The sequence below is a fragment of the Tinamus guttatus genome, unplaced genomic scaffold (genome assembly GCF_059628265.1).
Source record: "Tinamus guttatus ecotype Peru unplaced genomic scaffold, ASM5962826v1 Tinamus_guttatus_pri_ptg000327l, whole genome shotgun sequence".
NCBI classification, from domain to species: Eukaryota; Metazoa; Chordata; class Aves; order Tinamiformes; family Tinamidae; genus Tinamus; species Tinamus guttatus.
The window spans coordinates 7,873,118-7,897,309 of NW_028288861.1; the positions used below are offsets into that span (position 1 = coordinate 7,873,118).

Consider the following 24,192-nt stretch of genomic DNA (forward strand, 5'->3'; position numbering starts at 1 on the left):
TGGACGTCGCGGGCCGCCGCCGTGGGGTTTCCATGGGAACGGGCCGCCGGTTACCGGGCGCGCGGGGCCGCTATGGCGGCGGCGGGGGCCAGAGCGGGCGGGCTCTCCTCGCCGCGCCCGCCCGGCTCGTCCGCGGCGTCGCGGGCGGCGGCGGCGTCGCGCGCGTCGCGGGCGGAGCGGGCCGAGGCGTGCGCGACGCTCTGGGAGGCGCGGCTGGCGGCGGCCGAGGCGTCGCGGGCCGAGTACCGCGAGGCCGCCCGGCTGCTCTCCCGCAGCAACGCGGAGCTGCTGTGGCGGCAGCAGCACCAGGAGCGGGAGGCCATGGTCGCCCTGAGCTTCCTCAAGAAGCAGGACCAGGAGAAGGCGGAGGAGGTGCGTGCGGTGCCTCTCCCGGCCTCCTGCCCCCCTCACAGTGCCGAGTGGGCCTGGGCACCGAGCATCTCCGTGATGAGGTGTTGGGGCCGGCTCCTGATCAGCCCTGCAGGTTTATTGCACCTGTGGCACAGGGGAGGCTGCAAAGACACAGCGTCTGAGACTTGCAGGCGAGAGAGTGCAGCTGCAAACTCTGCTACTTAGTCAAGAAAAATATAGGCAGGTTTGGGGAAATAGAACTGCAGCCAGAGCTTCCCAAATACCAAAGATGCACTTTCCATATATACTGCCCTCTGGAGCAAAACTAGTAAGAGTAGTGCCTGTCTCTCAGCGTGTTTCAGACACTAGGGTCAAAGACAGATGCATGCAGTGGGAAATAATTTCCCAGTGGTTGGTCCTGGGCCTTTTCCAGTGCCAGATCTGCAGAAAGGTCTGTGAGGCCCTGGCGGGCAGGCTGAGTGAGTCAGCAGTTACAGAGCAGGGTTGTCTAGAGAGGGTTCTAGGGGACAGAGCTGAACCCTTCCATGGGCACAGAGAAGAGGCAACAGCCCCAGCCTGCAACAGAGAAATTATAAACAGACAATGAGCTCTGCTCTAAAATTGTACTCAGTTAACTCTACTGTGTTTTTTCCCCCTTTATTGGTTTATTTGAATAAGAAAGAGTAAGAAAAGCTAAATGAAGCCATATCAACATTAATAGGGAACAAGTTTGGGGATTTTTCCATAAACAAGTTCATTTTCTCTAGTGCACTGCTATGATGAAATGTATTCTGCTATGACTGAAATTGAAATTGCCCCAACACAGAATCAGTTTAAGGGTTTTTTTACACAGCTCTTCACTGTAGCTTCCATTTTATCTTTTCTGAGTTGCTTTGCGTAAATCTTATTCCTACTTTACTTAATCCAAATATCAAAGCACCCTTTTTTTTCAGTTAGAAACTGAAAATGGAATGAAGTGATTTTAACTCAGGCCTGTTCATTGGATAAGAAGGTACAAAGCTCTGGATTCCAGGGTATTGGGGAGGTTAAACAGCAGAAGAAAATTTTCCTGCTCACATCCAACAGTTTTCTCTCACCTTATATCCAGTGTCAAAGCTCTAGGATTTTGTTTTTTCAACTTCTTATTTTCTCTATCTGTCTGTCCTCTTTTCACACTAGTGAACTGCTTCTCTAACACTGTGCACCACTATCCAAAACAATACGGAAGAAACCCTTCTATCTGCCTGTTTTTTTTTTCAGTAATTTACAGATGCTTTTAACTAGTACATACGTTTTTTTTTTTTTAACTTGCATTATTTTATATACTTTAGTAAAATGCTGGTGCTTTTAAAACATTTTAATATTTAAAACCAGAGAGTGAAAGCACCAGCATTTTACTAAAGTATATAAAATAATGTAGTTTAATCACTCTAAACACTGCAAGTGAGGGAACTTTTCCATATTTCTGTTGTCTTCTTATAATCAAATTTGAGGAGAAGAGAACAGCTAGGAGACTTTTTTTTTCCTCCCTCACTTACTGTTTCTTGATTAATCTCTTCACAGATTGAGAAACTGAAGCAGCAGCTGATTGATTTGAAAAAGCAAGCGCAAGAAGAGAACAAGAAACTGGTGAATGAACTTTTCTCCTTTCCCTCCAGTGGGGTCCTCTGATCAGTCTGAGCTGTAGTTCTGATTTTAGTAAGAGGAGCAAGTTAGGGCAGGTAAATCTTAAAAGGTTTTGGGGCAAGCATCTTGTGTGAAAAGAGAACTTGAAAAAAACAATGGTGATGTGGGAGTTATCCTTTGACCATGCAGAGTATTATTCAAAATAATGACATTTTATAGCGCCTAAGTATAGGAGCCAGCTGGCTAACAGTAAAGCCAGAAACACAAAGAAAAAACATGTTCCTTTGTGCTAAGACAAACAATATCTAATCTGAATTCAGTTGCAGTTCTTCATTCATTAATGATGAATTAAAACATCTTGAACTAAGAACAATATTATTTACTAATCTGGGTTCAGTGAGAAACACAGAATTTTGTAAATCACCACTTTAAGGCAATATCTCCCCCAGAGTAGTCTGCACAACATGCCTTAGGCTAGAAAGTGCAGAAGAGGTTATAAATGGTCACACAGATTTTGCTTTACACTTACCACTCTTTTTTTTTTTTTTCTTCTTCTTCTTCTTCTTTTAGTGGTGGGTAGGTTCTACTGAGTTTGTGGTATTTCATCTGATGATGAATTCCTGTAGACTATTGGTTTGTCAGACTTTGTAGTTCAGTATAATTTCAGACATTCAGTAGTGTTCTGTGTTTATGTTACATTATTTCATGATTAGTTGTTCTGATTTTGTTTTCTACTCACTGATAATTTCTGATTTGCAGGCAGACCAATACACCCAACAAGTAAAAGAACTGGAGGAGAAATTTCAGAAAAAAGTCAGAGAAATCAGCCAAATTCAGTTAGAACTGAGATTGATAAAAGAGTTCCGCCGGAAAAAAGCAGATATGGAGAAAGAGCTGGAAGATGTAAGTTTGTTATAAGTAGGAGTTTGGAATATTTATTTGAAAGACAACCTGCACAGCAGCACAGAAGTTGGGAGTGGTGAATGAAAACAGACGTGACCAATTTATTGGAGTGTTTTCCATAAGTGCAGTCTGCTGGGAGTGAGAAAAAGCATTAAATGGATATAATGTCTGTTTCCTAAACAGAACTCACTTTAAGGATGGGACAAATAACAGGTCATAAGTAAGCATGATTGAAGCAGAACATGATTCTAGGATTTGGTTGGTTAGTATTGCGAATTACTTTCAGTTTTACTTTGTGGTGGTTTCTGTAGCCGTCCTTGTCAGTGTAAAAGTAGATGCATTGCTGTGAAAATGTGATAGTGCCTTCAGTTCTGAGGAAAACATTTTTTTGTTGCAGTTAAGAGAGAGAATGGAGACCTCAAACAAGAAACATCAGGAAGTGGTTGTGAGACTGGAGAAAAAGTTCCTTGAGGAAAAGGTAAAGAGTGACAGGAAACTAAAGAATCTTTCATTACAAATATTTCTCCTGGCAATCACTCTGGTATGTAGTTTTGGCTGTTCTTTAAAGAAAATTTTTCAGTGTTCTGTGTCAATACAAGTACAATGAATGAGTTGGAAGCTAGTTGCGTCTTTCCAGGGAAAGAGGTGGGATGTCAGGATCCCAGAGAGGCCATCAGGGAGCTTCGATGCCCCCTGGAGGTCTTTTTTTTTTTTTTTTTTTTTTTTTTACAAAAAGTTTTGTGAGTTGAAAACTATGATTTTGGAATTCGTACTTTGACGGGTTTTTGGTTACAATAATTTTGGATGTCAGGCAGCATTTAAACAGACTGTTCTCACTTTCAGAAAAGACTGGAAAAAGATGCTGAGAAGAAAGTAATAATGATGACAGAGACTGCCCATCGTGAGGCTGTTTTGTAAGAAACACTTGCTTTTCCTGTTTTCTAAAAAAAAAAATTAGCTAAAATTTTAATCTAAAAATTTTTAATCTAAAAAAATTTAACTCTGATTTCTAAAGAACAAGTTGCTCGCAGTACTGCATGAGCTTTGAAGGTCTAAATAGATGATGATCTGGGCTGTTTTAAACTTCTAAATGTAAGTGATCAATATAGCCATGAGACTTAAACTGGTTCCAGTGGACGAATGGAGGTAGTGTTATCACAGTGGTACCACAGTTATGTCATTGTCACAGTCCAAATATAGCACTAGAGGCAAAGCTAAAAACACTTGTTACAGACTAGTAAAAACTTTATCGCTTAACTCTGGCATTAGGAAACCGAAATACTGATTTTAATATAAGCAAAATAGCAGGTTGTTATTACAGCTCTGAAGTGTTGTTCTTCCTGGTGCAGGCAGCTGAACAGCACTGGGAGAGAGGTGTTTAAGGAGAATGTTCGTCTTCATGATGCTTTTAGTTGCCACCTGAAAGAGGCAGCTGAACTGCAAAAAATCAAGAAGAAGTTAGAGGAGGACAAAACACTTCTGTTGCAGGAGAAGGTTTCTATTTTTGTTTTAATTGTATTTTATTCTCCCCCAGGAAGGAGTCTTTGAAGCCCAAGTCTGGATACAGGTGTAAGTTCACTGAGATGTTAAATCTCCCCAGTCAGAGCCCTTCACAGCTGCTGAATTCAGAGTTATCTCAACAACTCTTATTTTATCCTAATTATGGGGACAAAAGAATGAAACATTTCCTATGAAGGCTCACTAAGAATAGGTCTCTTTGTAGTGTGTACTACCCACAGCTGCCTTTATATGGCTTCTCTTGTAAACAAAATCTTGATTCTAGATCAATACTTGCTCTCCAGGGTGAAGGAGCCAACATTTTTACTAGATTGTCAATGCTGGGGAAAAATAAGTGTCCTGATATGCTGCGAATAAAATAAAGCTCAAATTACTTCTCCTATCCTTTAGGAAACCAATGAGTGTTTGATTCGGGAAAAGATCTTACAGATCAATCAGCAGAAAGCACAGATTGGAGATCTGGAAGATAAAGTGGAAAAGCTAGAGATGGCCTTATGTCACATGTCCAGAGAATTTGAGACAGAGACTCAGAGGACACAGCATCAGGCGCTGATACAAAATGAAGCAAGCATGGTGGAGGTCAAAAAACTACAGCAACTACTAGAAATGAAGGATCGTGAGATGAACCGAGTGAAGAAACTAGCCCGCAACATCCTAGATGAGAGGACTGAGGTGGAAAGGTTCTTCCTAGATGCTCTGTACCATGTGAAGCAGGAGATCATAGCCAGCAGGAAGCATTACAGGGAAAAGGCCCAAACTGCCTATTACAGAAAAATGATGGAGGCGTGTGCAGGGAAGGAGGAATTTCCCAAAATCAAAACATTCACAAGCAACATAAACAGCACAAACAGTGTATACAAAGATCTAGAAGAAGCAGAGAAATGCTGCTGGTATTGAAACATCAAAAATAGGTTCTGTCTTCTTAGCAGAAAGGAACTTACCTATCCCTGAAAAATTCTCTGTGTGATACTGTCTAGAATAGGAATGCTTTTGAAGGTTGAGGTACTAACAATAACTTTATGAGGTGTAAAATCCTATCAAATGGTAATGTGTTTATGAGCATCATTTTCTCAGCAGGCTATCTTTTTATAATAACTTTTGTATATAATATTTTTGTGTTAAAAACTGTTTATTATTTCCATGGATGTAATTAAAAATAACAAGCTGGAAAGAGGCTCCTGCTATGTGCTGTGTAATCTGATACAGAATTTCCAGTATAGATGTGTTTCATAATCCAAAACACATCATCATTTTAACAAATATTATTGCAGCCCTAGGCTTTTGGTTGTGTGGGTGTTGTTCGTCTGTGTTAAGAGGAATAGGCCATTCACTCACTTTAATAACTAAAGCATGAAAAAAATAGTTAAGAGGCTGACAGCTCTTTACTTTGTTGCTAATCACAACAAACCATCCAGTTGAAAGCAAATCCAGTTCAGCAGCAGCTCCATATTTGAGAGGATACGGAGAAGCCCCTACTTTGCACTGTTGTCTTCAAATCCTGATTCCCTTAAGCTTCAAAATAATGTAAAAATATATTTCAAAATCAGGCACAGAGTATGGTAACTGTTGACAGAATTAAGTTTTAAAATGAATGAAGCAAATCGCAGATTTTTAGATGTAAGTTTCTAAGAATTTGTATTAGGATGCAGTGTAATATAACTAGGGCTATATATGCCCCAGTGGCCAGCTTTATAGATCTAAAACCTGCTAGTAAACCCATGTCTACAGACTGCAGCAGATCCAAGTGCTTAGATTTCAAGCTGTGAAAATAATGTCCAACAGAGATGCAATCTGTGTAGGTCTCTAGTGAAAGATCAAAGCCCACTCCCAAATGAAAAATCTGCATAGTGTGTATTGGTCACCAAATGACTCCCTTGGAATGCTCTGCTCCGAAGTGGTACAGCAGAAGCACTAATGAGTTCAAAGCCCAGAGGTGGAAGAGATCACAGAGACTAGAGACTTCTTCCTGGAGGAGACAGGAGTGGGGAGGCTGCAACTGGGGAAGATAATCGGGTGTAGAAATTTGACACTTTTACACTTTGGATAGTGGAGAAGCAAAGGAAGAAAAACATTATTGAAAAGAGTATGTATGTAAATACTAAAAGAAAACAGTAGTGTTTACAACTAATACATGGATAAATGAAGTCTTGCTTTTTGTTCTATTTAATAGTTTAGAAAGCCATATGTTTAGAAGTTGACTGCACTATGTGCTCAGATGTATTGTTTATTTATATTCTATGAATAGCTGAACCCAACCCAGGAAATAAATGGAATATCAGAGGAAGAATTGAAAATCTTTTTTTACACGTATAGAATCCATGAGACATGTCTTTGGACTTCTATCTCCTAATGCATTGATCTTTTCTATGTTTTTCAGGGGAAAGATCCAGTTTGAAAAAGTTGATATCAGTGAGTTGACATGGGAACAAAAAGAACGTGTTCTGAGATTACTTTTTTCCAAAATGAATGGCACAAACCAATGGTATTATTCAATTTCTTCAGTAGGTGAATGCAAAGCTTTCCCTGTTAGAGAAACAAGGTTGATACCTCTAGGTTAGGGGCTTCCAAGAAACTGAATCTAGCATTACAGCTTCCTGTATGACTTGGTGAAAGGTATTTTTATCTTCTTAGTAGGTTGATATATGCTGGTTTTGAACATGCACCAGACTATACCGTAAGATCTTTGATCTCAGTATCAAGTAAAAGCAAGTAGAAGAAAACTGCTGGTAGTGTGCAGAAAGATAGAGAAATTGCTTTGATTAGTGCAGTGGGAGTAATTTTGTTCAGTTATTAACAAATTCCTACCTATTTTTACCAAATAATATATATGATGACAGTAGTACTCCCCATATATTTCCTTTTAATCAGAGCACCATAAAGCAATCTGCCCAGTATTAAAAAAATACAAATGTTCATAAGCAGGTTACTGCAAGTACACTCATCCTGTGACTCGTTGCTGTCAGCATAAGAAGATTATGAGCGGCATTTCAGAGATGTCTAAAATATGTCTCACACTGGAAATTCAGAAGTTAATCATCATTAAATACAGTATAAGCTATGAACTGAATAAATGACCGTGCGTATAAGAGGACCTAAATATAAGTCTAAAATGCTGGTCTTTTTCATGTATTTTGGGAGAGCTAATGCTGAACATGTAAGTCACCTCTTTTAATTTAAAAGCACTGGTTAGAATGCATAATTTACAAAAGATACACTAATAGAAAATTAGCCAATTTTGTTGCATTTTTTTACAGCAGGAGTAAAATATGTGTAATTAAGTGATTTGTCCATGAGCACATGCAGCTTTTATAATTCCAATTTATGCATGAATTTAACTCTTTATTACTATTTGCCAATGTACAAGAGCACATGTAAAGCTGTATAGTATGAAAGCCTGAAAAAAGGAACACAAACATTTCGCTTTAATTAGACTTTAAGTTAAAAACAGGTTTTATTTATTTTTTAAATAAAGGTTTTGATAATTTCAATGATTGCCAATATAAAACAGCTATCTCGTGTGTATTTCATGTAATATTACTCTATTAGTATTCAAAGAAAAGTAGTTAGGAGTTTTTCAGATGCAACTATCATCTGTTTTTCGAGGGCATGACAGTGTTTTATTTATTTGTTGATCATTTGTCTACACATATTCTAACTTACAGTCATTCTTATTTTATGTCAAACTGTGTCAAACAGTTTTATTATGTCTGTTAAGGGAATAAATCTGTTGACTGGGAATCAGAAAGGAAATTGTACTGATGAATTAATATATTGTTCAATCTCTGTCGGTGACTGTGATAGCCTTCACAGTTGAAGGGATGATCATTCAGACTCTCCTAAGAGTGAACATGAAAAAGTCATTTCCATGTTTGTACAGCTAGAAATAAGCTAGAGAGCAGAATCTTTTGTGTATATCCAATTTCTGCTTAAGCGCTCCTCATTCACTTCTACTTGTGATGATTTAGCAGCAAGGAATAGAGTTCCATAATGTCCTGAACTGAGGTTCAGATCAGCGTTGATTTTGGATAGGGTACTGTATGTAATAACTCCCGTGTCCTAGCATTTCTTGCCTTTCTTTTAGAAAACAGGGAACATAGTTTGGTGTGGGATTAGAAAGCTGGCGGGGTGTAGATCGCCCATAGACAAGGATCACTTTGCACTCCTTTCTTCCTCACAGGAAATACAGCAAAGATTTGGCCACTTCAGTTCCCGATGATACTGGAGAAGAAAACAGAGATGGGTAAGATAATGAATTATACCATTCTGTCTACCATATCCACAGCTCCGGACTATTTATGAACAGATGCAGTTACCTCTCTCTCATCTGAACATATATACTGGTATGTTTACACACAAAGAAATGTATGTGAGAAGACAGAAATGAATTCTAGAATTATTTTGAAATTTCTGGTCATTCCAGTCTTTTCATAGCAAGTACTAGGCTCATATAAAAAAATATTGAGAGTTACACTGTTAAATAGTTTTGAGAATCTATATTGCAGTGCCTTCAAGGCAAGGTACTATTTTAAACAGGAGATAAAAGAGTTGGCAGTAAGATTGCATTCTAGAACAGGTTGAAGATGTTTATTATGAGATTTTATGGATTTTATGTTTGTGTAATATAGAATTTTTTTTTATGGTGAATGTTGAAATCAGGAGGGTAAATAGGAGGGTGGAAAGCAGTAAGAGCAGTGAGATGAGGCAGGTAAATCATGATCAGTCAGCATCTGCAGCTTGATCTAAAGGCATTAACTAAAAAAAAGCACATACAAGATTTATATTTCTAATGCAGTTATTTAAAATCATCTATTTAAAAACTGTCTTTCAAAATGCTGATAACCATAAAAGATGCTTGCACACATGTGAACGATTGTACAAATATTTAGAACACTGTCTGGAAATCTTGCAGCGATACTCCTGCAGTCCCTCAGACATCAGATAAACTTGATAATGAAGACTGGTTTGCTATAGGAGAAGTTGGATTTTAGAACTTCTAGAAGACAGTTAGTAGGTTTTGACAGGGCAACAGGAAAGTCAGAACAGCAATACACATTAGGAGGAAAATGAAGGTGATCTGAAAGTGAACAACTGTAGACATTATTCAAGCTTACTATTTAGAATTCCTTTCCCATGTGTGTATGAATGAATGTCAATGTGTTAACAGTGATTTACTGAGAATATTTTACCTTTGCAGCACAGAAAATATTCCTCCCAGCCTAACATTCATTACACAGCAGGCTGAATTGTCAGAGTCATCATCTTCTGCACTAATTCTTCCACACATTCGGATGTTCACACCAAAGACTAAGTAAGGCAGCTATATATGCTTCAAATGAACAAGACCAACAGCCACCACAGTTACTCTGATTGGCACTTTTCATTTGTGAAGTCATCTTGTGAATGATGCTGCTATTTTAAATTTGAAAGTTGCTGCATTGCTGCTTTGACTGTCATTTGAAATTAGCCTGAAATATGCCTTAAGTATTTGCTTCCTTCTTAAGCAAAGATTTTATTCTTTCCCAAGGCAGAACCTAGGATGACCCCTATACAATTTCTTTGGATTAATGGTTGCAACACTCTGTGATATAATTTGATTAAGATATCTTTTCACTTTGTAATAAAATCATTCGGATACAGCATAAGAGATTTTGTAATCGAGTGATGTAAAAACAGAAACAAAAGAATCCTTGAAATGCTATATGAAATGAGATTGGTTCGGAGTGACTTGAAACACTGTAAAGGAGGTTGGATAACGTGTTAGAGGGGCCATTGACCAGCGTCCGCGAAGAGGGTAATAAAGTGAACACTACCTGTATAATGTTTGAACAAGAACAATCATTTGCTGCAGAAATGTATTAGCAAGTTTTTAATTCATAAACAAATTGCAAAGGTGAGAATCTCCCTCTAGGGTACAATAAAGAGAAAAAACAAGATATAAACATTAGTGGATCCACATCAGTTGCACTAATACACAACTGTCAGTAACAAAAGGTATCCTTATCAGAAGGCAGAATACAAAGTGTTCACATTCAGCTTTTTTAATTAGAAAGAGTCATGATTAGAATTATTAGAATATTATTTTCCATGGGTGTTTGGATGTGCTTCCTGCAGGTCCCTAACTGCTGCATCACCTTCCAAATAAAAGGAATAAAAAAATATAGGATCTCCATCTCTGAAGGCACATATTATAAGGACAGGGTCTGCTAAGACTTAACCCTCTCTACTAATGGGATCTGCAGTCCCTGGAGGATGATACTGTGTTTTTGAGCAAAAGTTAACAGAGTCAAACAACCAACACAAGCACTACAACTATAATCAGGAAAATTCAACAAGAGAACAGGCCTGGCTGCTTTCTGATTAAAAAAAATATATAGGTGTGTGTATATATATATATATGTATATTCTTTCTTCCATCCTACTGATCCTTCAATGTCTTGACACTTAAAATGAGTGTTAATTGTTTTGAGTAACTCGAAATGTAAGATAAGGAGATAAAGAAAACTGCCACAAAATGTAGCCAGTAGTAAGTCATTAAGGCTAAAGATATAGAAGTGGGAAACAGAGTAATGTTCAATTTGAGAGTCTGGAAAGAAATGTAAACTGAGGTTAGTCTAACTGTTAATCTCAAACTTTCAGTTAGATAAGATTGTTTCCTCTGCTAAAGGTTGCCAAAAGAAATTTGAATTCAGTTACAGAAACCCCAGACTGTGTTACATGAGTTTGCCCGATTTAACCAGAAACAGAGGCCCTTGAGCAAAATGGAGCTGTCTATTCATTCCCAAGCAAAAGGTGATAGTCAGGGCAAAGCTGGGAAAGTGTCTGCAGCACAGAAGGAAAAGGGCACCAGCGACAGCATCTGTAAAGGCTGATTTAGTTCCCCATAGTTGGCATAACCACAGCAGGCTTGGTAACGGTGGCATCTTCCTCTTTCCATTGAGAAATAACAGTTTTCAGCTGTGTGTAGAACTGCACTCCCTGGAGAAAAAGAAGAGGCACAGAATCAGGTGTTTGGCATTATGATTTTTTCAGGTCTGCACCAAGCAGTTTCTACTACATCTCCATAGGACTGAGTTTTCCTTTTTGGGAGCCACTCTATCACCCCCACTCCTTTACCAGTTCCCCAAATTCTGGTGCTGTAAGAAAGCTTGCTACTCAGTTCTCAATCCCTTCTTAAATCTCCACTAACAAGGTTATGAGTACCTCATCACAGCCATTTCTAACACGATTTATTGCAATTCAATCTAATCGACTATTCTGAATTAGTTACCTGTTTGCCATAGAAATTGGTGTCTCCTCTGAAAGAAGCACGAGAGCCGGTGAAAGAGAACATGGGCAAAGGTACTGGGATTGGAACATTTACACCCACCTAAACCAAAGGAAAGTTGCCATGTTAATCACAAGAAGAAAAGTAGCAGAGCGCAGAACACTCTCCATAACCTGCTGCATTTTGCTTCTCTAAATCTGAGGTTGTGTACTGTTGGCTGAATGGTTACTGAGCAGTCACCATAGCCAGATGGTAAATGGTGAGCTCTAACGGCAACAATTCTAACTCTAACCTACCTGCCCCACATCTACTAAATGGGAATATTTTCGAGCTGTGGCTCCATTGGTGGTAAAGATTGCAGTTCCGTTTCCATAGGGATTATTGTTCACCATCTCAATTGCATCATCTAAATTGTCTGCTTCCATAACCACTAAGACAGGCCCGAAGATTTCTTCCTTGTAGCAAGTCATGTTTGGCTGTCAAGACAAAGAACAGACAAATCAGCTTGCGTGAGCTCATACCAAAGAGCCAAGCACACATGCCACTCCTGCCCAGAACACGCTGAGGATCACCCAGCAGCCTGCACTGCCACAGAGCATCCTCCTTGCCCTTCCACCACCTCTCATGCCCTACCAATTATCTGTCGTCTACAAAAAGGGGGTACCGCTTTTCATCTCCAGTTTGCTTTCTGCTTTTCCTACCTGTCTGCTTTCAGTGATAGGTCTACTCTTTGAACACAGCAAATTAAGACCAGGATTAATTCAGCGTAGTTTACTTCTTTTTTTTTTTTTTTTTTTTTTTGATGCAACCTGCTATCTTCTCAGTCTTGGCAGTTAACTATTTGCACCATCCCCATTTTTTCTACCCATCTTTTCCCCATTCCCCAGCATCCAGTGCACCCATCCTGCCCTCTGACTGCAGTGTACTTCATTCACCCCCCCAGTCAGATTTCATAACATTCTCAGGCATTTAAAAAACAGTAATACAAGTGCAAAACACAATTTCGACAAGTTGCAAGTTTTACGTGGCTATTATTAATTTTACTGTTGTATAACAAAGAATCACAAAATTTCAATGCCACTTTTAATTGTGAATGGGAAACCCTGCAATATTTATGATGCACCAAAGGAAACAAAAAGATGTTTAATGAGAACGAGGCAAAAAAATCTAAGATAGTTTAAAAGCTTGAATTATATAATAACACTTAAGTACGTGAAATCCTAGGAACATAAAGTACAACAGCAGAATTATCAAAACTAGGCTGCTGCCATGGAATCACTCACCACAAGGTCTAAAATGAAGAAATGATATCAGCAAATTGCATAAAAATAATAAAAAAGTAATTTATATATGAAAAACACTTGGGATGTGGTTGCACATTATGCATTATGCTGACTCAGTAAAGTTGTGAATATATTTGCCAATACAGAAATTTTGTAGTTTATCCTATCTCCTTGCAAAGGTTTTGACAAAAAACAACTTTTAGTTCATTAAGTTCTTGCTTAAGTTGCAAAGTGCAGGAGGGTATAATGAAGGGAGGAAAGCTGGATGTTTGACTATTCCTCATACTTTTCTTTAAGCATCTGCACTGGCCAACAAGACACCAAGTTTTATGGTAATACTAACTGATCATGTTTCTTTTGTTTGTTTTGTTTTTCCCTTAATTGGCTTCATTCTATTAAAGCTAAGATTATTAACCTTATTCAATATCTATTACACACCCCCTGGAGTTTAATTAATTGCCTCCACAATAACTTTACAATCAGCATTTCACTGCAGCTATGCAAGGGAAGCCTGAACCCTATCGACTTTTAACCTGGTGATTATTGATTATTGACTGGTTTGGGCAAGCCATGTTTCCAGTGACCCTATGAGATATGGTGTGTGTTGGTTATCTTACTTTCACATTGGCAAGGATCGTTGGCCCAACAAAATTGCCATTTTCATAGCCCTTCACTCTGATATGACGTCCATCCAGAAGAAGGCTGGCACCTTCTTTTACTCCTTGCTCGATCAGATGGCAAACACGTGCCTTAGCCTGGGGACTGATCAGGGGCCCTAGATCTGCACCAGGTTGGTCCCCTGTGAAAAGGCAGAGACAGAAAGGTAGGGACATAAAGTTTTTAACACTGACAGCTTCCTCTTCATAGAGAGCAAGCAGGTAACCACATTGCCAGTAATGATCCTTTTGAGACACAGAACCCAGATCTGGGCCATTAATGAACAGAAGTACTGGCCTGCTCCCAAAATCAGCAGATAATCTCTAAGTGTAAATTCAAGAGCTGACTAATACCATGCCGAAGATCAACTTTGGGCACTTCAAAATTTTGTAAAAGCCTTGCTAAACAAGAGTGGTCAGAAGTAGCAAAGGTTCATCTTCACTTTTGTATACATAAAATAGCTATTAAGAACAAGTTTAGCCTGCAGCCAAAGTGAGCCAGTTTAGCCTTTGATTGTTAAACAGTGCCAAAAGACACTGCAATATGTCAGATAGAAAGACCTAGAAAGCCAGTTACGTGCAAGCCAGCTACCTGACAAAAAACTATCAGTTTGTACCTGCATTAACACGTAGATTTTTGGCTCTCTCCACAAGTTCTGGCAGCCATTGCTGTGATTCTGCCACTAAGATTGCTGTAGACAGGGCCATGCAGCGTTGGCCAGCTGCTCCAAAAGCAGCTCCAACCAGCTGGTTCAAGGTGTTCTCTTTATTGGCATCAGGCATCACCACACCATGGTTCTTGGCTCCCTGTAACACAACACATACCCAGCCTCCCATTATTAGCCACTCTGCCCACATCTTCTCTAGCTCTGTGACAGTATCATAGAATCATAGAATCATAGAATGCTTAGGGTTGGAAGGGACCTCTAGAGATCACCTGGTCCAACCCCCCTGCATACGCAGGGACACCTAGAGCACGTGGCACAGGACTGCATCCAAGTGGGTTTTGAAGATCTCCAGAGAAGGAGACTCCACAACCTCTCTGGGCAGCCTGTTCCAGTGTATGTCCATATAGTAGCTATGACTCTGCCACCACCAGCCTGGCAAGAAGGGAAGCCTCATCACTAAACAAACTCTCAGTAGCAAAGTCAGCTGCTACTGCTGAGGAGAGTGGCCTGTCTTAACATGCACATGAAAGAGGCAATCTGTGTGCAGAAGCACGCTCTGGTCAGAGGTATTACCATGTTGGCCTGGACCCTCTTGCCATTCCGGGATCCTCTCTCATAGATGTACTCGCCAGCCTGATTAGATCCCACAAAGCTGATTGCTTTGATATCCGGATGGTCACAGATGAAATTCACAGCTTCAAATAGGAAATAATACATTATGTACAAATGCTTCCCTCTGTTCCCATCCCTATACTGCAAGATCTGTACTTCTTTTCATCTAAACTCTTGCCTCTGTGTTTCCCACATTTAAGGTTCTCTGCTGCCTGCCCATGTATCTCTCCACTCTGATTCCTCAGCATCTCTGCCACTCTGCTCATATACCTGGCTCTCCACCACCACTTCACCCTCTGGGCACCAAGTATCCAAATTCCAGGTGCTTTGAACCATCTATCTGACAGTGAAACCTAGGCCCACTCCTGCAAGTGACTAAATAATCTAGATATTCCCTCTGAATCCCAACTAGTTTCTCCCTCTTCAGCCCTGCCTATTGGCATCCACAGGACTCCCACTTTCAAATCTGTCTCCCTTCTCTCCACTTCAACTCTGTAACAGCCAGTAATCTAGCAGAGAAAACAATCAAAGTAGGTGCCCAGAGTTAGTTAAGTTTCCTAAGTCATATTCCAAGGCTTAAAGTGATGTTTTCCAAAGTGCCCAAGTGATATTGAAGGAAATTTACTGTCAACCTCTGTATTCTTGTGTTCTGGAGCCACTTGACCACTTCAGAAAATACACCACTAGGTGCTACAATACTGATATCCACTGTATATTCTGTGAGGCACATAGGTACTTCACTGTTGTTTAGGCTTCTTTAGAAAACCGAGGTGATTTATCTACTTATTTCAGTTGTAACTTAGCTAAATAGAATTTGAGCACTTACACACTGTGGTAATTCTAACGCTCAACTTCCCAAATTTTGGCCATACTATCTCCTGGAAGATTGGATGCAAGTTGCATTGACTCTCTCAGTCACCTCCCTTACCAGGCTCAAGTACCTTTCCAGACCTATCTCTACTCCAGACTCTCCAACTTCTTTACTATCTTCTCTGAATACCCATATATCACAATGCCTACACGCTCCAGCCATCTCCCAAGAAGGGCTACTGTTACCTTCATGCTGTCCATGGATGATATTCAGGGTCCCATCAGGGGCACCTGCATCTTGAAATAGCTTAGCAAGGAACATGAGCGCTCCTGGAACACGCTCAGATGGTTTCATCAAGAAGGTGTTTCCACAAACCATAGCCATGGGGAACATCCAAAGAGGAATCATGGCTGGGAAATTGAACGGTGCAATTCCAGCACACACTCCCAGAGGCAGACGGTAGGTGTGAGTGTCCATGTCTTTAGTGATGGAGGGCATGGTCTCGCCCAGAATGAGGGATGTCACACTGCAGGCATGTTCAACCACCTCTGCAGCAGAAAGGTCAATATGCTACTGGGTGATTTGTTAATATTCAAGCCCCAAACTCCCTTCTCACCCCTGTCTTGACCCAAATCTTCCTTCCAGCCTCTTTCCCCACAATTTAAAGTCATTACGCTCTGGAAAGTCCCTTTGCTCTGCCAAGCATCGTGAGCTGTTTGTGAATGGTTTCTCTCCTGAGTGTGTTATATTTTTGTGTGATAGGAGCACAGATACAACAGCCCCAGTAAAAGAAGTAGATGTAGTACATGATGCAGTATTGCTATACCATCTGTAGTACAGATGTAGTATTGTTATACCATCTGGAACTCAGTGTCAGATACCTGAACACAAGCAGGAAGTTCCTATTGCTTTAGAGACAGTTGTAGTTAATTATCAGAAAAGGAAGAGAATAACAACTTGAAAGTAGTTCTTAAAAATATAGATCTAATGAAGGTTTTCAAGTTAGAGCTCCAATTACTCTTCCTTCACAAGGAAGTTGGGAAGGGAGCTACATGTACAGACTCCTAGAGCAGTTGTTGCTCAGGAAACTACACCCCTTCCCATGGGTTCCGAAGCACTTGCTAACAGGAAGAGCCAGCTGCTTACGGAGGCCTCGGAATACGTCTCCTTCAGCATCAGCCAGGGTCTTCCCTTGTTCATAGGTGATGAGTTTTGAAATTTCTTTCTGAAAATGAAAAAACAAAAAGTTTGTGACAGTTTGGAAAGGACCTGCCCATGAGGTACAATGGAGGCACAGGACATGTGGCTTAATAGAGCTGAATGCCAAAGTGATCAGACTGAGTAGAGCCTGAGAAAGATGACACCAGTTGTTTTGTTCCTTGTATACAAGAACCTAATAAACCACACAGGTGACACTGTAAAAATGAAACTGTGGAGTTGGCTTGTATTCTACAGCTATTGTGTCACACCGAAGATACCCAAAGACACACAGAAAAGGCAGGCTAGGGTAACAGAAGACCTAGCAGCATACTTCTCCCACTATTTTTTTTTTGTTTGTTTGTTTGTTTGTGATTTTCTCTCAACTGGCACATTCTCTATCAAGGTTCAAAGTTCCTCCCACAATATTTTGAGAGAGGAATTAATGCAGAAGAATATTCCCCAACAAGATGCCTTTTTGATCTCACTTGCCTGAAAACTGCTTTTCTACACTCTCAGTTATGGTGCCTCTGTCAGCTCCTGAATCCAAGGGAATGTTACCCCACCAAGGGCTCAGAAAATTTAACAGTTTGAACCAACTTCCTAGAATTGACTGTCATGCATTCAGAAACAACCGTGAGACTCAGCTATAGGTAACTTACCAGATTGTCTTTGATAAGTTGTTGATAACGCAGGAAGATTTGCTGGCGACTCAGAACAGATGTTTCTGACCAGTTCAAAAAAGCCTTTTTGCATGAAGCCACAGCAGCCTCCATCTCGCTGGATGTGGCCTTTGGTACTCGACCAACCACTTCATTTGTTGCCTGGAGGGAAAAAAACAAACTCTATCAAAACTCAACTTTCTCCAACTACTGCTGTAAACTATTTGGCTGTTCTTTCAAATCACACCCCTGATACCCTTATTTTAAAAGGAAAGCACAAAAAAGCCTCCTTTCTTGGTGCACCTGAAAGACACAGGCTACAACTGGAGTTCTGTGTATTCAGTAGTGATTTCCAAATGCTTTTGTTGAAGTGGCTTCTCTGACATAGTACATCTTTCAGCTTTAGAGTGCATAAGGCAAAGGTGTCTGTGGACTTTGTCCTTTTGCCTCTCCACTGTCTCGGCTCATCCACTGTTTCTCCTGTGTGTTTAATGAAGCAAGGGTCCTTTGAAAAAAAGTAGCATGTGATTGTGCAATTTGCATTCATGTAATAGCTCACCTAGATCACTAGGCAGATGTAAGATTTTATGATCAACTTTAGCTGTACAGTATTTTAACTTTTAAAACCCACATTCAGCAGTTCAGACTCCTTTCAGTGCCCTCTTAAAAATTAAATCTGTTTCGACATAGCAAAACCATTGCTAAGAGAGAAACTACTAAGGACAGGAGCAAACAAAATGAAGCAAGAACACTGGATGTTCGACAGAGAGCACACAAGCTTCATGAACACTGCTCGGACCACATCCACAAAGCATATCAAAATAAGGTTTCTGAGAGAAAATTTTCAGAAACTGCGGTCCAAATGCTTCCTGCAAGGGTCAGACCCTTGAACATGATCTTGTTTCCATTTGTTTTTGGTTGAGGACTGAGATTAGTTCCCTTTTCACCAAATGATTCAGCAGAGGCACAGACCCTTGCTGCACAGTGACTGCCGATACACACGCAGAGGCCATTTTACTTACTGGGTTGTGGATATCGATCCATTCAGTCGTTTTGGACTCAACAAACTTCCCATCAATGAACAGTTTCGTTGTTGGCTGTGGAAGACAAAACCCTGGACAGTGAGTGATCTTTATCTCAACGTCAAAACAAATGTGCTTTATGATGGGCAGGCCTTCCCTGCTCACTTCTACAATGCCCATTAGAGGGCCTAGTCCCCATCCTTCACAGCTCTGCCCAGCTAAGTGTCCTGGCTGAAATTTTCATGCTGCCCTTTCCTCAGCCCCACTGGTAAAGAAACTGGCCCTAGTTCTTTTCAAAAACAGTTCAAGAAAAAAAAGCACATTGTTATGCTTATATTCAGAAATATTTCAATCTACTTAATCAGCTAGAATATACCAAGTGAGAAGACTGAAAAAACAACATTTGTAGATGTTCAGAAAAAAACGGTGAGTAATTCCCCCTTGTGAGAAGGCCGTGTAGCCAGTGCAGACTGTAGTACATGCTCCTTCCCACCGAAGCACGAAGCCAGTTCAGCTCCCCAGCACACGGGCACAAAGCCGGACGATCGTTTGTCCTTGGAACTAAGGGCAAGGAACCTACACCTGCGGGTTCACAGCGGCTGTCCCGGCAGGCAGCACGAGGGACAGAAAGTAAAGTGGGAAGTGCGGAGAAAAGCAGAGTTTGGAATAAGAGCTCAGCAAAATGTAGGGCAGTGGGAAAAGCAGAGATAGAGGCTGTAATTAGCACTGGATAAGCAACAGGACTATAGCAAGTAGGAAACCAGAATGGGGTGGCATAAATGAAGGGACTGGTAATGAACAGTACAGAGTTGATACAGAGAGGTAAGGAGAGAAACAGGAGAAAGTGGGAACCTGTTAATCATGGAGAGAACAGCGAGGAAGGTTAAAGAACTGCAGGGAAATGAGGCCCAGAAAACACTGGAATGGGAAGAACCAATAAGATAAGAGGAAGTGGACCTGTGGTATGAACACCACAAATGGGACGTATCTGACAAAAAAAAGAGCTAGAAAAAAAAAGGGGGGGGGGAGCTGTGTGAAGGAAAGAAATTAGGCTATGGAATTATGATTATGATTATTATTATGATTAGATTTGGATGCAATCTGAGGTGTCATGAAGGGACAGAGATGAGAGGAAGAATTGACAAAAGAAATGGGGTTGGCTACATAAGCATGAAAGTGAAAATTGGATGTGAGTAGCAAAAAAAATGTGAAAAGAGTGAAAAGCAGTTAGAGTTGGGATAAGCTGAGACACTAAGACTAAAATGAGACATGTGGGGCAAGACTGGTGACGGATAAGCAAGACCTATTGATTTGGGAGGTAACACAGGAGGGGTCCAAAATTAAACACTGCAGTTGATATTACACCCAGGGAAGACAGGCAGCATAACCAGGGCCTACGAAATCACATTCCCCTCTAGGCCTTAAAACTAAGAGCAAGAACCCGTCTGGTTCCTTCACTGTCAGCAGAGGTCTCCCGACTCTGCTCTGAATAAGGAAAGACAAAACCCCCGGGGCTATCGGTTATCCCGAGCCCAAGTGGTGCAGAGCCGCCTGCAGGGCACGTCTGGGCTCCAAAGCTGCGCTGCCAGCGCGCCCCGGCACAGCGGGGCTAAGTCTTTCCACACTGCTTTAAAAAAGATACCTAGGATATCTAAGACACCACATGCAAAGGAAAATTACACTACACAATTTAGGAACAGATGGAATTATGACTGATTGCACTTGTTCCATAAGACCTCCCCCCACCCCAACTTTATTTTCTGTAGGGAGCAAGGATTTGGAAAGTGTACAGCCATGGGCAGCAGAGGAGATAGGCACCTAGAGCAGCTAACTCAGTTAAATACTTAACTTACATAAATACTTAAATACTGCCCTAAGGAGATGAGGATCCGTCTCTGCGCCTCTGCCCTGGCGTCGAGCAACGCGGGGCTTCACGGGCGCTTCTCCCTCCCGTCCCGCTGCTGTGCGCGGGGGCCGGCAGGCAGCAATCCCGGAGCAGCAGCCAGGGCGCCTCCAGGAACGACCCTGAACGAGGGGCCTCGGGAAGGCCCCGGCGCCGCCGCCCGCGGCGCTGCCCGCGGCGCGGACTCACCACGGAGGAGGAGGAGGAGGCGGCCGAGGCGATCCAGGGGGCACCGGCTCTCCGCGGCAGCTGCACGGGAGGGAAGCGCACGGAGCTCGGTTGCGGCGGCGCTCCCGGCGCGGGACAGTCCCCTTACCCCCCGGCCCGCCCCGCCCCGGCCCCACGGCGCCGTCATCGCCCGCCCGTCCTTCCCGCGCCCCCTCCCTGCCCCCCAAGAGCCCCTACGCGCCCCTGCGGGGCGGCGGGGAGGGCACGGGCCGCCTCACCCGTAGCGCCGCGCGCCGCCCCCCGCCCCACGCGCCGCGCGCTGCCGCCGCCACCGCCATCCCGGCCCCGAGCGCTGCTCCGCGCCGCGCCCCCCGACGGCGCCCCCGCCGCGCTCCCCGCCCCGGCCCCGCCCCCGCGCACTCATTGGCCGTCCGCTCGCAGGCCACGCCCACCGCCCTGCCCCTCGGGCCCCGCCCCGGAGACTGTGGGCCAATCGCCGCGGCGGCGCCTTTCCGCGCGCCCCGCCGCCCGCCAACGCCCCCCGCGACGGGGCGCCCATTGGCCGCGCGCGCCGCCCCGCCGCTCCCGCCGCGCCCGAGTCCCGATTGGGCGGGGGCCGGGCCAGCGGCCACGCCCTCTGGCGGCGGCGGCGGCACGTGGAGGCTCGGCCGCGGGGGGCCGCGCGTCACGTGGGCGGGTTCCCGCGGGCGGCGGGTCACGTGAGGCGGCAAGATGGCGGCTCCCGGGGGACGGTAAGGCGGGAGGGTGGGTGGCAGCGCTGCTCTTTGGGGGTGGTGGCGGCTTTAGCGCTGTGTGTTGTAGGTGCTGACCTGGAGGCCTCGCTGCTGAGCTTCGAGAAGCTGGACCGGGCCTCCCCGGACCTGTGGGCCCGAGCAGCGTGAGTTCCACGCGCGGCCCTCGCGCCTCGGCAGGCGGTGGCGGCCCCCGCCTCGGCGGGGAGGCCGCGGCTGCAGCGGCTCACGCGTGTTTCCCTCTTCCCTGCAGTGCCGGGCGTCGCCGAGTTTGCCGCCTCCTTCAAAAGTGTAAGCGACCCTCCGCGGTTACCCGCGGTCACGCCGCGCTCCCGCCGTCCTGGGCTGCTCCAGCCCGCCCGGAGCTGCAGGGGGCCCGTTTCTCTGTAACGGCGTCACGAGCCGCGGAGGGCAGGCCCTTGCCTCTCCTCTTGTGCCTCCCCCGTGAGTGAAGTGTGTCCAGAGGCATGAAAGGGACATAAAAGCTTTCAGATTAACTTTAGAAAGTACTTTCTAAAAGGCCTTTTTAAAGCCTTAACTTCTGACTGCTGTTGTCCTGGTTTTATCTCCAGTGAATCTGGAAAATGTCAGAAAGCTGTGTTAAGTGTAGGAAAATCTGTCAACAGAGCATCTGGAGCCTTTTTGCTGCCAGTGGGACAGTGTTTTCTGGAAATCCCAGACCAGGGTGTTTTTTTTTTTTTTTTTTTTTTTTTTGTATGTTGCTATAAATGCACTCACTCTTCTGAGTTATATGGGGTTTTTGTTTGTTCTCCTAAACAGCCTATTACTAGTTCTCCTCCCAAATGGATGGCTGAATTAGAAAATGATGATATTGATATGTTAAAGGGTGAGTATGGACTGTGCCTTTTGAGTAGCAGGTAAGAGTGCCGAAGTGTTATTATTATCTTTTTCTCCTTTCCTAATAAATAAAAGGAGGGGGTGAGGAAAGGAGGTTCAGGTGCAGGAGCAGTTGTTCCTAAAGTCAGCTGAGAGAGCAGGACTGTTCCTGAGTTAAGGCAAACATGCTTCAACTATGTATGTATGTATGAATATTTCAACTATGTGTGGTATATTGTGTGTGACTGTATAAACATTAATTTCAGGTCTGTATTGACTACAATTAAAGCTTAAATAAGAGCTTACAGAAGAGTAACTTAAGCCATTTTTAACTAAAGCCACCTCTTAGTGCAAGAAGAGTAAGCTGTTGGGATGACATATTCCTGGGCACTGTCAGAAGTTTGACTTGAAGGTGCTCTCTGAAGCAGTAAGTGCAGATGTGTTGCCACTAGAGGGCTATAGGCTGTTACAAACCTTTTTCCTGTATTTTTAGAGCTGGGGAGCCTCACTACTGCTAACCTCATGGAGAAGGTTCGAGGTCTGCAGAACCTGGCTTATCAGCTGGGCCTGGATGAATGTAAGTGCTGTGTGGAGATATGACTGACCGCATTGCAAACATGCTCAGGATTATTTGTAGCTGGAAAATATATCAGCAGCTTTGGTAGATATCTGACAGTGCTGGCAGTGCAGTAAGGAAATCCTCCCAAGGGATGGAGTGCTGAATGATGGTCTCTTAGCTGCCCAAAACAACTTTGTTGGGGCATGTGAGGCTTAATAGGTTGCACTTAAGACTTTGTAACTTTGAATTTAATTTTCTAATGCTTAGACCTATTTATGTGATAGATAAACAATGCAATGATTCATGTATGTGATCTTCCAAAACAGCTAGCTGATCTCCAGCACACTTGCTAGCAGCAAATTTTTGTCAAGCATTTGAAGGAGTTGCCTTCATCATGTTCAGGACTGTTGTTCTGATTTAGATACACATTCTGCTTAATTTTGCTTTAGCTTGCACTTTAGAGTTTCTCTAGGGTAAGCATGCAGCTTTGAAGGTTTTAAAAATACTTGAGAACTGTGAAAAATCCTCAAGTTTCTTTGACAGCTTTATACTGTGGTACAAGTAACATGGTGCAAAGTCTTTCGCCTGTTTTTTGGTAGAGAACAAAAAGCAGTAGGACTTACCTTTAGAGCCTTATTGCCTGTGCTAATGCTCCCTTTCCAGTTAGATTAAGCCTGTTTAAACACAGTCCTGCATGCACAAATTTACTCTACTTTCAGAGCTGAAATTGCTTAATACTGTATAAATCATTTACTAGTGTAGAAGTTATGGCAAAGCATTATTTTAGTAACAGACAAAGTAGGCGCATACTGCTTATGGATTAGCTTTAAGTAAATTCTCGGCCTTTAATGCTGAAAAGCTTTGCGATTAAAAAAAATTGGAAGAGTCCAATTATATTAAAACTAATAAGGTTGTATTGTTCAGCTAGCAATACTGTTTTTTGCATTTATTTCTGTTTATTTTTAATGCGAACAAATAAAAAGAAGGCTAAACGAGAAAACAAAATATTCGAGGACCAAGAATTTAGTCTATTACAGGCTATGGGAGCTCAAGTCTTGAATTTTCAAGGCTTATGAAAGCTGTCTTCATGTTTGTTGCTTCTTGTCCCTGAAATCTGTTTCCATTAAGCTATTATAGTATCTTTTGTTTCTCAGTGTATGCGTTTGTTCTAAAATTCTCACTGAAAATGAAGTGAAACACAGAGTTTGGAGAGGGTTTTTTCATGACCGTTTTTCTAAATATTCTTGTTTTAAGTTTTTTTTTTTCTGGTATAGACCTAGTGAGAGGACAAGAAGAAAAACATAAAAGAATTTTAGAGAATAAATGACTTGTGTTTTGGGGCAGAGGTATTTGATTTGATCCTGTATTTGTGTACTGAATGTTAACATTACCTTTTTAAT

General features: G+C 42.4%; 3 protein-coding genes across 3 annotated transcripts in view; 2 read left to right on the forward strand and 1 right to left on the reverse strand.

The window, feature by feature from the left end:
* Positions 1 to 72: 72 nt before the first annotated feature.
* On the forward strand, positions 73 to 9,993 carry BBOF1 (basal body orientation factor 1). The gene is made up of 10 exons (XM_010227267.2): positions 73 to 372; positions 1,915 to 1,980; positions 2,737 to 2,880; positions 3,278 to 3,358; positions 3,724 to 3,794; positions 4,230 to 4,374; positions 4,789 to 5,288; positions 6,776 to 6,880; positions 8,576 to 8,638; positions 9,593 to 9,993. The coding sequence occupies exons 1-10, from the start codon at positions 73 to 75 to the stop codon at positions 9,708 to 9,710; spliced, it is 1,593 nt and encodes a 530-aa protein (XP_010225569.2). The 3' UTR covers positions 9,711 to 9,993.
* A 1,154-nt stretch (positions 9,994 to 11,147) lies between these two features.
* Positions 11,148 to 20,982, reverse strand: ALDH6A1 (aldehyde dehydrogenase 6 family member A1). The gene is made up of 12 exons (XM_088529247.1): positions 20,923 to 20,982; positions 20,666 to 20,725; positions 18,574 to 18,648; positions 17,552 to 17,713; positions 16,839 to 16,917; positions 15,938 to 16,240; positions 14,843 to 14,964; positions 14,219 to 14,408; positions 13,563 to 13,744; positions 11,959 to 12,138; positions 11,666 to 11,764; positions 11,148 to 11,373 (listed from the first exon to the last, which is right to left on the reverse strand). The coding sequence occupies exons 1-12, from the start codon at positions 20,980 to 20,982 to the stop codon at positions 11,269 to 11,271; spliced, it is 1,617 nt and encodes a 538-aa protein (XP_088385373.1). The 3' UTR covers positions 11,148 to 11,268.
* A 394-nt stretch (positions 20,983 to 21,376) lies between these two features.
* The window catches only part of LIN52 (lin-52 DREAM MuvB core complex component), a 38,463-nt gene continuing 35,647 nt past the window's right edge, over positions 21,377 to 24,192 (forward strand). Inside the window, 6 exon segments of the mRNA XM_088529376.1 lie at positions 21,377 to 21,396; positions 21,438 to 21,531; positions 21,533 to 21,542; positions 21,650 to 21,687; positions 22,177 to 22,243; positions 22,727 to 22,810. Of these exon segments, the coding sequence (XP_088385502.1) occupies positions 21,377 to 21,396; positions 21,438 to 21,531; positions 21,533 to 21,542; positions 21,650 to 21,687; positions 22,177 to 22,243; positions 22,727 to 22,810 (313 nt within the window).